The sequence below is a fragment of the Ochotona princeps genome, chromosome 23, assembly GCF_030435755.1.
Source record: "Ochotona princeps isolate mOchPri1 chromosome 23, mOchPri1.hap1, whole genome shotgun sequence".
Classification (NCBI taxonomy): Eukaryota; Metazoa; Chordata; class Mammalia; order Lagomorpha; family Ochotonidae; genus Ochotona; species Ochotona princeps.
The window spans coordinates 11908625-11925122 of record NC_080854.1 but is presented as its reverse complement, the minus strand read 5'-3'; the positions used below and the strand labels follow the sequence as shown (position 1 = coordinate 11925122).

Below are 16498 nucleotides of genomic sequence, written 5' to 3'. Positions count from 1 at the left end.
ACACATTTGATTCTCATTAAATTATATAAAAAAAATTCCCAAATCCTGTGAGTAACTCTGTCTTCATTTTATAGATGAGAATACTGAGACCAAGAGTTCACAGAAAGGTGTGGAGGCTTGTTCTGGGAAGAGCTGGGGAGAATTAGCATAAATGTAAATGTCCCAAGAGTACCAGCTCTGAAACAGCCCGCCTCAGTGGGATGTGTGGTGTGCAAATATTTTCTTCCTCTCAGGGAGTTTCTCCTGGGATCCTCTCAATAGAGAGGCAAATGTTTTTAATTTCTCCTGAGTTTGTATTTATCAAGTTTTTCCTTTTATGAACTGAACTTTCAGTGCTGAGTTGAGTTGAAAAACTGCTTGTCTAGCCCTACACCCGTAAGATTTTTTTCTATGCTTTTTTTCCCCAAAAAGCTTAAACTTTCATATTTTAAGTCTGTGAGCCATTTTGAGAGCGCCGAATCCTAACCACTAGACCACCAGGGAACTTAAGTCTGTGAGCCATATTGAATTAATTTTTGTAAAATGTGTTACTGTGCCTTATTTCACCTTCCTTCTTCCCATCATCCTCCCTCCCTCCCTCTCCCTCCCTCTCTCTCCTTCCTTCTTCCCTTCTTCTATCATTCTCTTTTCCTTTATTTCTTCCTTGTTTTTTTTTTTTTTTTTTTGTCTATGAGTGTTGAATTGCTCCTGCAACACTTGCTGAAAAGGTTTGTTTGTACCAAAGTGCATTTACACTTTCAGCATGCTTGTGTGGGTTTATTTCTGAGTTCTCTGTTCTTTTCCATTGACCTGTGTGTTAACCCCTCAGCCCATATGACATAGACGTGATTTATGCAGCTATAAGTCCTGAAGTTGGGTACAGTGATTCCTCTATTCTTTTTAAAAAATTGTTTTAAATATCCTACTTCCTTTGTATTTCTATTTATATTTTAGATAGTCTTTGTGGGGAGCCATGCAGTTGGGTCGGATGGCACGGGTGTGTGATGAGCACCGCTCCTTGGTTAGCAAGGCTACGAGGAGTTTCTGGCAGTGAGGTAAGGCCCAGTAGAATGTCTCTGGTCACCTCATTGCTGCCTCACCCCATTGTATGGACACTCAATCACCTCTCTGATGTTTCATAGAATTCTCCTGAGGGTGTTGTTGTTTTTCTGCTAATGTGAAGTGATTCCTGTAACTGGTATGACATCTCAAATTGATCAATCATGTTATGATAAAAACATCTTTAGCGACGTAAGGCTATGACACACAGCTAAAAATATACAATAGTACAATTGAGCCCACAATGTTTCCAAACATCCTGTTATGTGCCCACTTTTGTCCTGGAGTTTGTCCTAGTATAAGTAATGTTTTCCTTAAGAAATGGCTTGATCATATCTTGGAACTGATGGCAATCATGGAGGTACAAAGAGTTTGTTTACCTTGCGCCTCAAACCATTACAACACATGATATGATGCATTTTAGTTTCTCACCACAGAAAGCAAAAGTATATGGGGCATCTTCTAAAGGGAAACAAATGTGAACCCCCTCAAAATGGCTTAAAATCTCTATCTTATATTGGCACTTATATTTAGGGAAAGAAAACAGTTTGTAAGATAAAAGGAAGTTTCTTGCAAAGGCCCTCTGTTTGTATATTGGCTGAGCTGCCTTGATCCCTTTCACTGCCCTTTAACAAAAGAACAGAAAACAATTGAATCAGCACTAGGTGAAGGTGACGGTAATTAATGCGTGACTTGATTATAAGATTTAGCAAAGAATCTATGTTATATACTTTTATAAAATCCTTTCATATATAATCTTTTAATTCTGTACTCTTAATATTTTAAGCAATATTAGTTAGTTTGTGTTTAGAAAAAAATTGATTTTGAGTATAAGTAAACTACTTGTCACTATATAGCTGCATGCGCTGCCAACCATGGAGTTCCTGGCTTCAGCCAGGTGACTGCAGGTTTCAATGAGTAATGGTTTGTTGAAAATGTTTTCTTTGAAGTAAATAATATTTTTTAGGATTGTTGTTTGTATTTTCTTAACCATTATGTAAAAATGAAGCAATTGGATATTGTGCAAAAGCTTGTGATGATTTGTGTAAAAATAAAGAAGGCAACTTTTCTGAGTTGTCCATTATGAGCATCAAGTCATAGTGGTCCATGTCTTATCTCTTCTCATCGTCTCGCCGATCCACGCATCCTTTCTTAGCTCTCAGTCAGCCGGAGCTGGTCTCCAGCAAGTCTTGTCTATGGCCATAACAAATAGGAGGTTTGGGCAAAAATTGTAGTCTCTATCCTATACTAAACTGCAACTTTTTAAGAGTTACACTATACATGTATGCAAACCTGGAAAATGCTTGTTGGTTACCTTGACTTCTAATCTATGAACATGGCATGCCTCTCATATTTAGGTTTTCTTTGATTTGTTTCAACAAATCTTAGGGCTTTTTTTTTTTTTCAAGATTTATTTATTTTTATTGGAAAGGCAGACATACAGAGAGGAGGAGAGACAGACAGAGGAAGATCTTCCATCTGATGAATCACTCCCCAAGTGGCCACAATGGCCACCAAGCCAAAGTCAGGAGCTCAGAGCCGCCTCTGGGACTCCCACGCAGGTGTAGGGTCCTGAGGCTTTGGGTTGTCCTTGACTGCCTTCCCAGGCTACAAACAGGGAGCTGGATGCGAAGCAGGGCTGCCGGGACACAAACTGGCGCCCATATGGGATCCTAGTACATACAAGGTGAGGATTTAGCCACTAGGCTACTGTGCCAGGCCCAAATCTTACGGTTTTAAGCACATGAACTTTGGTATATACTTCTTTATACTGAAGTATCTCCTTTTTATTTGAGTGATTTTAAAAGATATTAATATTAAACTTTGGTGTCTGAGTATTTATTGGTAGAATATGGAAACACAATTTATGTTTGTGTGTTGATCTTACATCCTATGACCTTGCTGAACACATTTGATTTGTTAGTTGTAGGAGTGTTTAGTTAGATTTCTGATGATTTTACTATGAAGATAATCAAGTTTTTCAAAAAGGGAATAGTTTTCCTTTTTCATTTTCAATATTTCTACTCAACATTTGCTTTTAATTTCCTTTTCCTCCTGTTTTGTGATGACTCTGCACGGATATTGCACTATACTATGAGTGATGAGAATGGACATTCATGCTTTGTTCCTGGCCTCAAGGGCAGATGAATTTGGTCTTTTATTCTTAAGTAAAATATTAGCTTTGTCATATTGAGCAAGTTCCTCTCTACTTCTTTTTTTCTCTATGATTTTTTTGTTATGAATGTACTTTATATTTTGTCACGGCATTTTTTGTACCAATTGATATAAATGTGATTTTTCTTTCTTTTTTTTTTTTTTTAAAGAAAGGTCTTCCATCCACTAGCTTACTGCTCAAATGGCTGCAATGGCTGGGGCTGAGCCAAGCCAAAGCCAGGAGCCAGTAACTCCATCTGGGGCTGCTCTCCCATGAGTGCCAAGGGCCCATGTATATGGACAATCTTACGTTGCTTTCTGAGATGCATTAGCTGGGAGTTGGATAGGAAGTGGAACAGCCTGGACTCAAACTGGTGTTGATATGGAATGTTGCCATGGCGGTGGTAGTTTAATTCTCTGTGCCACAAAATTGGCTCCAATTTTTCTTTTGGTTAATTTAGTAGATTACATTGGCTTTCACATACTGAGCTAGACTTAGATTCTTAGAACAAATCTTACTCGGTTATGATGTATAATTCTTTTTAATATATTACTTAATTCTAGTTGTTAATATTTTGTGAATAAGTTTTATATTTATATTTTTGAGGACTACTTTTCTGTAGGGTTTTTCTTGTTTGTTGTTTTTGGCTTGTTTTGGTGATGCTTTATTTATTTGATGGGCAGAGTTACAGAGAGAGAGAGGCGGTGGTGGGGGGAATAGACACTGGTTCCCTCCCTACAGGACTGTAATGGCTGGAGTTGGGCTGTTCTGACTGTCCAATCAAAATAAATCTTTTAAGAAAAGATTTATTTATTTTTATTGGAAATGTAGATTTACACAGAGAGAAGGAGAGACAGAAGGATCCTCCATCTACTGGTTCACTCCTCAAATGGCCACAACGGCTGGAGCTGAGCCGATCCAAAGCCAAGAGCTAGGAGCTTCCTCTGGGTCTTTCATGTGGGGGCAGGGTACCAAGGCATTGGGCCATCCTCTACTGCCCTCTCAGGCCACAAGCAGTGAGCTGGATTGTAAGTGGAGCAGCCAGGACATCAACCAGTGCCTGTACAGGATGCTCGAGCTTGGAGGTGGAGAATTAGCCAGTTCAGCCATTGTGCCAGGGCCGTTTACTGGATTTTGTCTCAAAAACCTTGCCATCTAGGCTGTTCCTTCCCTGCTTCTTTAGTTAGAGACTGTGGGCTTTTGCTGTCTGTCTGTGCCTGTGGGTACTGCTTTGTTGCCACTTTTTTAGCTCCATCTCTGGGATAGATGGCACAAAAAGAAAGCTCAGGAAACTTATCACCAGGCTATTCATTTGGTCTCAGGATCCTAGTCAGCCTCTTATTTTCTTTCCACTTTCCCAGAATCTTTTTATTTTATACATAATTCCAGGGTTTTTAATTGCATTTGGCAGAAAGAATGGAAGTGGGGTGGAAAGGGAAGATATCTATTTCATCTTCCCAGAATTAGAATTCTTGTTTTATGGAACAGTTACATTTTCCCAAAATCCATTGGTACCAAAAGTATTTACTCATTCCGTAACTCTGTTTCAATCACTTGGCATGTCTATTTTAGTCATTCATTCAAATATATTGGAAACAAACTCAAATCAGCTTCATTCTAAGAGGTGATGTAACAGATTCTGAAACCTTGTATTTAACACACTTGCTTAAAGACACGCAGATGATCTGCCCAAAGCCATGAGCAGGGAGTTCCTTGTCCTTCCAGGATCAAAGGATTAGGTAGATGTACCTTGATTGACATGGCTTTTGTCTGAAGGCCATCTCTAGAAAACAAGTGCAGAGCCTTCCTGAATCAACAGTGTGTCTGTCCCTTACCTTCACTGTCACAGCATTCCAGGATGGAAGGGTCTTCCCGAATCACTGCCGTCAGAGCATTGACATCCCCATGGGATGCTGCCTGATATACCATGGACAGGTCCACTTCCTCTGATGAGTCACCTGCAGGGAGCAAGGAGACACTGTGAGCACGGGGAACAAAGTTCATGTGAACAATAATACAATCCGTACAAGTGACTCATTCAAACCCTTCCAGGGAATCCAGGCAGTTGGTTGAGTCATCCCAGTTACGTGCACCCTCACCACTTCTGAAGATAGTTGGGCCACCGTGGGCCATTCACAATACCAGTGTGCATTGGATGAGAGCATGAGGGTTTAGATTCGGTTTTCTGCTTCTCTCCCAGGAATTTGGTAGGTTTGACATCAGTGAGGTCAGAGATGCAAGGGAAGCCCTCATCTTAGTTCTGATTCCATCTTTCTTCTCAAAATATGTATTGATTTTCAATTTACTTGAAAGAGCAGGGGGGAGGGAGAGAAGAAGGGGGAGAGAGAGACTGATATCTTCTATCTGCTGGTTCATTCCCCAAATGTCCACAACAGCAGGGCTGGGCCAGGCTCCATCCAGAAGTCTAGAATGCATTCTGGGTCTCCCACTAGACCCAGATACTTGACATATTATATGCTACTTCTCTAGGTACACATCAGCAGGAAGCTGGACTTGAGAACAGTCAGAACCCAAAGTCAGCACGTCAACCTGTAGCTGTCCCTAGCAGCACCCTAACCACTAAGCCAAGGGCGTCTCTTTACTTTTTAGATCTGAAATGTGATACTTTCCCTTTCAGGGACCTGCTTAACCCATCTTTGAAAGCAGCATTGTTTACACGCTCATCACATTTGCCTTCCCCACTCCAGCCCAAGGGCTGACCCTCACTGACTCTACTTCAGGCTTCCTTGCCCTGTCACTTCTTTATAGGTGGGCACTACAGGAAGTGGGAGTGGGGTAAGGGTAACCGAGAGGTGGATGTTTTTCCCTTTCTCTCCTCTGCTCTCCTCTGATCTAGCAGCACTGCCTCCCTCCCACAAGGAGGTCTCCTACAGCCAGCTTCTCCTGAACTCCCTGGCCACTGGCCACTCTTACTCTCCTTCACCTACAAGGCACAGGGTGATGGCGGTCCACCAAGGCATGTCCATGCTGCTTCTACTCCCCTTCGTTGAACCCTGCTTCTTATCTGTGAGTGATTCCTTCATGAAAACCTCACTGCAGTTTCACAAGCGGAGTTTAATTTTCAGAACAAACAGATCTGTAGAAAGGCCCTCTGAATTCTACAGCAGTTTGTAGCATACCTTTGTAAATGATTCAACCAAGCACCAGTACTGCCAAAGGGGACAAAAGACCCAAGGTCAAGTGACTCCAGGGGAGCAGGAGAGGATGGGAGGTAAATTCTGCTTGTGCAAAGACTTCCTGGTGAGACCTCTGTAAATCTCCTCTAATTAGATGTCCCTGCTCCCCACCTTACGCAAAAACCAATGCGTAAGCAAGACTTCTTAAAACTTCATTTTTCCTGCCAATATGGACATTATGCCAGCGATACTGCTCAGTTCTGATGAATGTTTATTTGGCTGTGGTCTGAACCCATCAGCTTGGTTTCCCTGATTTGCAACATGGTCATTTTTCATTTGTTACGAATGATCTTACTGGCACACTTGCCTGGAGGCTAGAATTGCATATTGAGGGGTTTCAAAGGCTAACACCACTGCTGTGTTTGGTGTATGGACTTTGGAGCAAGATGAGTAGGACATAGGTACTGCTGGTATTGAATCTGGGTCATCACCTTCTCTGGGATTAGGTTTCTTTGTCTTTTCATGGAAATGATGATGATAATGCAACAACCACCTGTCTCAAGTTTGTTGTGAGAAAAAATTGTTATCACATTATCCTGGCCATGGAGATGGAGTTCAGAGATGTGACCCCACGAGAGTAGATGAGAGGCAACGCCACACTGACTGGGATTGTTGGGAACAACGCCCACAAGCTTAAGAGTGGAGGTATCTTGTGGGTGGAGAGCCTGCCTAAGAAAGGTGAATACCATACAAGGAGAAGAAACAGAACTAGGTCAAGACAAGGAAATAGTAGTAGTTCAGATCTGGTAATATGACTTGAGTCCTAAACCAAGCTGTCCCTTATACATTCTTTCTTTGCTAAGTCAGTGTGCTTAAATTTTGTATATTTATTGATTTTGGTTTCTTCTGTAATTGCCAAATGAGTTCTAACTGACAAAATGCTTTAGTGGTGGCACATAAGAATGTACTAATCATACAGTCAGCTCTACCAGAATTAGCAGTGGTTTGATGAACTAGTAGAAACTCTAGCCACATTACTGATAGTTGAGTGAGCATGCTGCCAGAGGTTCTGGGGGAAATAGACATTTTCAATCCTTAATTGTTCAGAGCCCTGTCAGGACCCACGACATGTGGATTAAACAGGGCTGTAGTGTCTGGAATGGCCACTATGGGATAGGCATGGACTCAAGTCATATCACAAAAAAAAAAACAGTTGAAGGCAAGTGATGTTCAAACTAGAGATGATTCTAGGGCATCTTGATAGAAACCTGTACATGTTTGAAGAACTTTTTCATAGTTTACCTTCTTAATTATGCTTATCCTGAAGTATTTGATTTTCTGATGCTACAATAATTAAGATTGCATCCCGAGCCTGGCACAATGGTTCAGTGACTAAATCCTCACCTTACATATTCTAGGATCCCATGTGGGCATAGCTTGTATCCTGGCTGCACCACTTTACATCCATCTCCATGCTAATGGCCTGGAAAAGCAGTAGATAGTGGCTCAAAACCTTGGGACTGAAAGAAGCTCCTGGATTCTGGCTTCAGATTGGTTCAGCTCTGGCTGTTACAGATACTCGGGGAGTGAATCAGCGGCTAGAAGGCCTTTCTCTCTGTCTCTCCCCCTCTCTGTAAATATGCCTTTCTAATAAAAATAAACCACTCTTTTTGAAACACAAGATTGCTTAAGGTTTTTCTGCAAAACTTTTTATGTGTGCTTGTTCTATGATCCTTCAATAGCTGGCAATGGCAATGGCAAGGATGACAGAAATGTAAGTATTTTAGTTGTTAACAGCTTTATAAAAGTGTTCTGGGTCTTCTTACGAGGTAATAAGCTTCTTGTTACCAAGGACCGTTAACCATGGCTTGATGTCCATGGAGGAGGCATTTATTTGCAGGAATTCAGCTAGAGTGAGGTTCAGAGCCTGAGTGGCAGGACAGACCATGTGGCAGAACAGAATGTTCTTCCCAGTTCCTTCTAGTCCTGAGACATGATATAAACTGCTGAGTGGCAAGATTATATACAAACAGTACATCTAAAGAGTGGTGAATACAAATAATAGGCCTAAAATTGGACATTGTACAAAGATTTATAAAAGAAGAGGGGACATGTATGAATAACAGGTTCAACGAATGACTGATGGGTCCATGGAATCTAAACTAGGACAGGGTAAATCTTTCTATTGAAGGTCACAAACCCACTTAAAATATCCAAGAGAACTACATGGACAAAAAGCACAGCAATGTTTCCCAGTGATCTATCTCCTATCAGTTCATCGTTTATTTTTGTTTCTATACACTGGGGAAAATAGCATGCTTTGAATGGCAGTTATATCTCTAACTGTGCAAGAGTTAACTAGGTAAATTTCTCTACAAATGCATGAAGGGAAATTTCATACAGAGAGAACAATCCAAAGTATAGAAAATGAAAGTGATGAGAAGAAATGAGACGAAAAAAGCATGCAAAGATATGTAGATTATATTTTATAAAATATTACTTGTCTGTATTTAGAAACATGAAATATATGAAAAATTGGAAGAATGTGCATCAAAAAGCCAATAGATCATCTCTTAGATTTTCTTCAGATCTTTCTATATTGTCCATAATGAATGTATAGTCTTTTCTCATCATCATCTTTTTTCTTAATTGATGATAGATGATAGATGAGTGGTTTATAAGATTTAAACTTGTATGAGTCTACAAAAAGGGTACACAGGGGCTAGCATACCTATAACCAAGAAAACCAAAGCCTGATGTCTGACGGTGTCCTAAAAAAGAAAAGTACCATGTTTTGAAAATGCTGGTCTTACCCTAGTAACAGTTTAAGATAAAAAAACCACTAGTTTTTAGGTAACAAATTGAGTGGGTAGATGTTCTTAAAATCTTCTATTTGCTGCATTATTTTATCTTGATTTTTGGATGCATCATACATTTTCTAACTCCTCCCTGGGTCTAAGCATTCTGCAGGAATTTCAGTGTGTGACAAGCTAGGAGAAATGCTCCAGATTCGAGACCCTTCCTCAGAGTAGCTCAGATTTTGCACAGGTATAAGCCTTTCTCCCAGAGCGTCACGTGGTAATTTGGCCCATGGTGTCATGGTGGCATTTTGGGAACTCCCCTGACTGCATCAGGTATTGGACACATTTTGCTCAAATTGGGTAGCTATCACCTTGGCAATTTCCCTGTGTCCCTTATGTAGAAGGATAGGCCAGTGTGAGAGAAGACGGACGGAGTACTGTTGTTTCAGAGAGTGTGGGTCAGGCTGTTTTAGAGGGAGGCTGATTGTGATTTATTCTACTCTGAGGATCATTGGGGACTGAATCCATCCAATAGTCATCAACCAAATCTGGATTAATTTGGGGCAACTACAGAATAGCGATCATCTTTCTTAGTGTTAGAGCTATTCATCCATGCTGTGATCAGCATCTACAGCAGGTTAATAAAATTGTGGGCACAAAGGCAGTGGAATGTGTCTCCACGACAGATACAACCTGTGGGAAATAGAATCCCTGTCTTACACTGGAGGGATCCAAGGGCATTATGGATGGACAAGGCAAGAATCCCATGAACAACAGTATGCCCTTTCTCTTCTTGCAAAAATATCCCGCATGCTTCAATACAGAGAGATGGTCTCTTTGGAATCACCCAGAACCACCTGCTCATAAGGTGCTGAAGCTTAACCACCTTTGAGAAGGGAGCTAGGTCACCCCTGTATCCTGACGGCTCCATGTGACAATATTGCCACCCACTGGTGATTAAGAGTTTCTGTGGGTATTGACCTGGCCTAGAGCCAAACTGGTGCTAGTTCTACTGGGTAGAACTACCAGTCAGTCTGAAATTCCCTGGCCATACTGGAATAAATTGAAGGTCATTGATACAGCTAGATGACTTTGAAACAAAACTGGTCACATGTGACTCTTACCAGAGATATCATGGGACACCCTGCATACATCCATGGAGGCAACAGAAAAAAGGTGGAAGCTAACCTTGTGCATTGGAGTCCTGGTGCTGCCACCTACCTGCTAGCTTTGTGATTCTTAACCTACGTCTATTCTTCCTTTGTCAGATAGGATAAGAATCATACCTATCTTAAAGGCTGTTCGGAGAGTTAAATGAATACATTCCTGTGAAGTTGAATAGCAAGGAATTTTTCCAAGTGTATCTATGAGTGGTGATCATCCACAATATACTGTTGATGTTGATAGGCGCCTCTGTCCCCTTTCCTCTTAATGAGACCCTGTGGCTATGCAGCTGGCCACAGAGGTTTTATGAGCTGGAACATTTTGCTCTTTCTCTTGTTTTCTCCTTACGTCCCTCAGGATATATTTCCTGAGACTTTGAGAATGTCCTATAAAGTGCCAGTCATATGGAAAAGAGTTTCTTTCTAATGCTTGAAGAGAAAAGTCCCAAGCTTTCCACAAGTATTAGGGGAGAGAACAAATACTCAAAGACATCCCAGGAGCAGCAGGAAAGGGATTTTGTTCAGTGTGGAGGAAGGCTTGCAACAGTGTTATCTCGAGGGCAGTGAACTGACTGAAACCATCCCCAGAAGTGTGATGCAACATATGCATTTCCTTGAATCTAAGCATCCCCCTTCCCGGGGCTGCTGCTCGTGAGCTGTGAATGTTATTTCATGTTTAGCATCTCTCCTTAATGCAGAAGGCCACGGAAATGGGGTTCAGCATATCTATGATGAACTTTTGTAAAGATACCTCTGTAAAATGCACTCTCATAGAATACACTACCATCTTAATATTCACCCATGGAAATGTCTCAATTTTCAAGATATAGGAACTTCAGGGTGGAGGTCCTAAATGTATTGCTTGATTCATTCAATATTTTATGGAAACGGAGTTTTTCACTCCCTGGAGTTATATAGCAATATTTTTGATGTTGAAATATTGTATCAAGAAGTTCTTAATGATTAGGCAGGAATAAACTTGAAGTGTACATTTAGTCTAGTGGTTAAGACATCCATATCCAATATCAGAATACCTGGGTTCAATTCTTAGTTCCAACTACTAATTCCAGCTTCCTGGCATGCCCTGGGAGGCAGAGGTGATGTGCCTCAAGATGTTGGCTTCCGTCTACTCATGTGAGAACACTGGATTGAGTTCCCGGCTCCCAGATCTGGAATGGCAATCTTAGCCATTGAGGACATCTGAAGAGTCAACAGGTAGGTGAAAACTCACTCATTGTCCTTTATCTTAAATGTTTTTTTTTTTAATCTCAATTTTTAAAATTTTAATAATCAAAGTATTCGAGGAAAACATAGAAAGCACTTTCCAAGATACAGGAATTGGGAAAGACTTCTTGTGATATTCTAGTGGCTAAATCCTCACCTTACATCTGCTGGGATCCTATATGGCTTATATTCCAGTTACCCCACTTCCCATCCAGCTTCCCAAGGATGTCCCAAAGCCTTGGGACTCTGCACCTGTGTGGGAGACCTGGAAGAAGCGTCCTGGCTTTGGATTGGCTTAGCTCTGGTCACTGTAGCCACTTGAGGAATGAACTGGTGGGTGGAAGATCTCTCTTTCTGCCTCCCTGTATATCTTTCCAATAAAATAAACAAATCTTTTTTAAAAGTCATCAAAAACACAGGCAGTCAAAGCCAGAAAAAAAACAAAACAGCAAAAATACACACACACAAATGGAACTATATCAAACTAAGAAGCTTCTGTACAGCAAAGGAAATTATCAACAAAGTGAAGAGCAACCAACAGAATGGGAGAAAATCTTTGCACAGTACACAACTGACAGGGGACTAATAACCAGGATTCACAAAGAGCTTCAGAAACTCAATGACAGCAAAACAAGCAACTCTCTGGGGAAATGAGCAAAGGAAATGAAGACATTTTTCAAAAGAAAAAAATTCAAATGGCTAACAGACATATGAAAAAATGCTCAGGCTCTCTAGTCATCAGGGAACTATAAATGAAAACCACATTGAGGTTCCACGTAATTCCAGTGAGACTGGCCTACATTGAGAACTGCATTTGTAACACCTGCTGGCGTGGATGTGGGGAGACAGGTACCCCACTCCAATGCTGGTGGGAATGTAGGCTAGTACAACCACTGTGGAAGTCAGGGTGGAGAGTGCTAAGAGAACTGAAATTTTGATCTGCCGTATGACCTGGCTACCCCACTTCTGGGAATATATACAAAAGAAATGAAATCTGCATAAGAGAAAGTGACTTGTAATCCTATATTTACAGCAGCATAATCTGCAGTAGTGAAGACATGGGAACAATCCAAATGTATGTCAAAAGAGGAATAGATAAAGAAATTGTGTCAGAGGGACCAACTTCAGCCTTGGCTGTTTCTATTTCCCCTGCTGAATCTGAACTGTCTCCTGTCTTCTGGTCTTGCATCCAAATTGAACCTGGCTGAAAAGGAGCAGTTATCCAACCAGAAGGCAAGAAGAAGAAAAGACAGTTAAGAAAGCAGATGAAAGTGCCTCACAGCTCCAAGGCCAGAGGCTAAGCACAAAAGGGAAGAAGTCATAAGGAGAGTAGAGGCCTCAGGGATTGGGGCAATGGCCTCTGCCAAGTGCTAAAGTGCTAAAGCACTAAAGCGCAGAAGACTAGAGTAGTGACTACACATTGGTCAGGACCAGGCTGGTGATGCTAACCCCTACTCCTCCACACCATGAGCCTTCTGTGCTTTGGAATACATAAAACCTAAAGAAAATGGCTAAAGTTCTCTGAAATCTTGTTGAATTTAGCTCATGCAAAAATCATTAATTTGCTCACTTATTAAGCACATTTCTCCTTTTCTCTCCTCCCTAGCTCTTCCCCAAGAAGCTCCCTTCTGTAGTAAGGGTCAGCATGATCTTAAGAGCAGGTAACAGTTAGCCTAGCAGAGTCTAACACCCACAGTGGAAGCAGGCCTACCTGCCACAGCTGGGTCAACAACTTGTCAACTTCTTGTTGGATCACAGGGGTGTGTGCGCTCCTGAGGAATGGCTAGAGCAGTCAGGATGGCATGTCCCTTCTGGTCTGAGAGATCTATATACACTGCAGCACAGCCATAGCCTCCAGTAGACAGTTCTTACCATAGTATTAGAGTTAAACATGCAAGACACACTTCTATGTTTTATATATACTTTTGGTTTTGCTTTTTTTTTTCACTTTATATCACATCACAAACATTGGCCTACCTTAAAATAAGTTTTGAATAGTTTGGGTCTGGAGCTATGGCATAGCCATATTCCATACAGGTGCTGGTTGGAGCCCCAGCTGCCTCACTTATGATCCAGCTCCCTGCTAATGAGCCTGGAAAAAAACAGTGGAGGATGGCCCTAGTGCTTGGACTGCTACATCCTTGTGGGAGGCCCAGAAGCTGCCTCTGGCTCCTGACTTCAGATGGACCCAGTTCTGGCTGTTGCAGCCATTTGGGGAGTGAAACAACAGTTGGAAGATCTCTCTGTGTCTCTTCCTTGCTTTCTTTGTAGCTCCTTCAAATAAGTAAATAAATCTTATAGCTGTGAAATATTGAATAAAATAGCATTGATGGGACTTAGCACCATGATTCTAATCATTCTCTTATTGTTCTTTTAAATATTGTCCTTTTTTCAATTACATAAATTCTGTTGCAATTATGTTATAGCACTCTTGCACAATGGTCTTTTTGTACATCTTGTAAAAATGATATTATTATAACTAAATAAACAATATAAAGAAGAAATGACATTATTTATTTGAAAGACACAGTGACATTGTGGTTGGGGGGTAGAGAAAGGAAAAAAGGAAGAAAGGAAGGGGAGAGAGAGAGAGTCTTACATTTACTGCTTCACTTCTCAAATGGCTACAATAGCCAGGTCTGAGGCAGGCTGAAGCCAGGAGCCAGGAAATCCACCTTGGTCTCCTGTGTAGGTGGCAGGGACCTAAGGACTGGGGCTGCCTTCTGCTGCTTTCCCAGAAACACTAGCAAGAAGATGGACTGGAAGCAAAGCAACTGAAACGGAAAACGGCACGTTGACCCACACCACAATGCCAGCCTGTTCTTGCCCATCTTGGATCGTTTCCTTAACACATTCCCAGAGGCAGAGGTAGGACTCAGAGCACTGGACACTTTTTCAAATTGCCCTTGGAAGGGTTGGGGTAGTGGAGCTCATTTCACTCACTCTTAATTACACTGGACAGCGTCGTTTTAAAAAGAAAATGAACTGACATGAAAGGGAAGAGGATCATAAATAATGTCAGTCTATTCGTTTACTGATCCTAAAAGAGAACTTTTCTCATGTTTATGGCCATTTTATGAATTGTCTATTGGCAATCTTTCTAATTACTTCAAGGTATTTGCCATCAATTGATTGGAAGATTTATACCCAGTAAAGACCCTCATCCTTCATCTGTTTTATCTGTTGCCTCTGCCTGTCCCTGTTTTCCACTTAACTTCTCAATTTGGCTTTGCTGGTCTTTAGAATACACACTTTCAGCATTTATATTGCCAAAGACTGAGAACTGCATGTTAAAATTGATTTCCTTTCTTTTATGATTAAAAAATGTATCCTTGTGGAAACTCATCTGCTGGTTAACTTAGTAGGACATTTTAATTAAATTTTTTTCAATTATTATTATTGTTATTATTATTATCATTTTATGATACAGTTCCACAGGCCATGGGATTTCCCTCAACCCCTCCCCAAGGCTCCTTCCCACCTCACTGAATTTCCCTGTATTATTACCATAGTATAGTTTTTCATAAACAGTCATATGTACATCATTGTGAGCATGGATAATGGCAGAGAGTCCAGCATCCTATTGTCAAGATGCAGTTAAGAGTTTCATTGGGAGTTCATCTTTAGTCTGGAAGTAGAGATGCTTACTGCATCGTATCCTCACATCTGGATCTGATAGTCTCCAATACACGGTAACTATACCTCCCCTTCAGTGAAAAGCCAAAATACAAAATCAATAGCAGGAAGAAAAATAGAAATTTACAATGCCATGAAGTTAAATGACATGCCACTGAGTGACTAATACGTCACTGAAGAAATGAAAATCAAGAACCTTCTTGAAAAAAATGACACTACTGTATGATCTACGGGTCAGTGAAGAATTTAATGTGGAAAAAAACTGTTTTGAAGAAAAGTAGGACATTTGAAACTTTAGTTTTATATGTTATAATTAGTTTCTTCTAAATCATTAATTATGGGAGCTGTCATGCAACCTTATCATGTACTGAATTATTGCTGAAACATTACAGGGCTCCTCTCCCAGCCTGTCCCCAGAACTGTCACTTGGTGAGCAAGGACCCCCCAGCACAGCCCTGTGTACAGTGATGTCTGCATGAAGCTGAGGAACAGCTGATGTCCACCTCTGTCACCTTCCAGAGGTGGTGAGTGCACACCTAAGCTCTGCAGCTGTGTTATGCTTCTTGCAGAATTTTGGTCCCTAAAGTTTTTGGCAGCCCATTTGAAGAAAGAAAAGCCTTAAAAACCACCCTTGAGTCAATGAGCAGTGCCAGGAGCTCAAGTCGCCATAAGTGTACCCATTGTCAGGGCATTGCCCAGGATGTCTTTAGCACTGTGACACTGTCTGAAATCAGCCAATGCTCCCACAGACTTGCTGCCTGCCAGGAACCCTGCCCTGCCCTGTCTGTAAATCACCTCACTTCACTCTCACCTTTTGAGGTGGGAAAGACTACAAGTATTCCCATTTGAGGGATGAGAACACTGAGGCATCAGACAGGAAAGTGACTGGCCTGAAGTTCTACAGGTTATGTAAGTGGTGGTGAATTCCCCAGCTCCGGCTGCAGGCTGCGAAGTCCCACATCCCACCTCCTGAGCCCCAGGCACTGCAGTCTGGAACTGGCCGGTTCCAACCAGGGCAAAGTGCGCCGTGGAGGTGGGTGAACATATGACATGTACCTGGTGCTAGGCAGATGTTGGGCATTTCCACATTCCATCTTGTCTTACAGCAGTGTGGCGCCCACCTGAGCCCTGTTACATGAGTTGCATGGCTCTGGGGCCTGTCTGGCAGTCACTGCTGTGCCAGACTTTATACTCACTGGAGCAAAAATAAACTTTCCACATTAACCAAAAAATTGGAAGCACAACTGTGAAGAGCTGCTCGTACACCAGGGAGGGAATTAGAGCCAGTGTTAATAGCAGAGAAGTTCTGAAGCAGGAGTCTGGATGCTTTCCAAACGGCAAGAG

At 41.5% G+C, this 16498-nt stretch overlaps 1 protein-coding gene across 1 annotated transcript in view; it reads right to left on the bottom strand.

Annotated features, from left to right (window-relative positions):
* ANKRD55 (ankyrin repeat domain 55) overlaps positions 1 to 16498 on the bottom strand; it is a 170571-nt gene that overhangs the window by 68294 nt on the left and 85779 nt on the right. The window contains exon 4 of the mRNA XM_058680099.1: positions 5029 to 5151. Within this exon, the coding sequence (XP_058536082.1) occupies positions 5029 to 5151 (123 nt within the window). The remainder of the gene's footprint in view (positions 1 to 5028; positions 5152 to 16498) is intronic.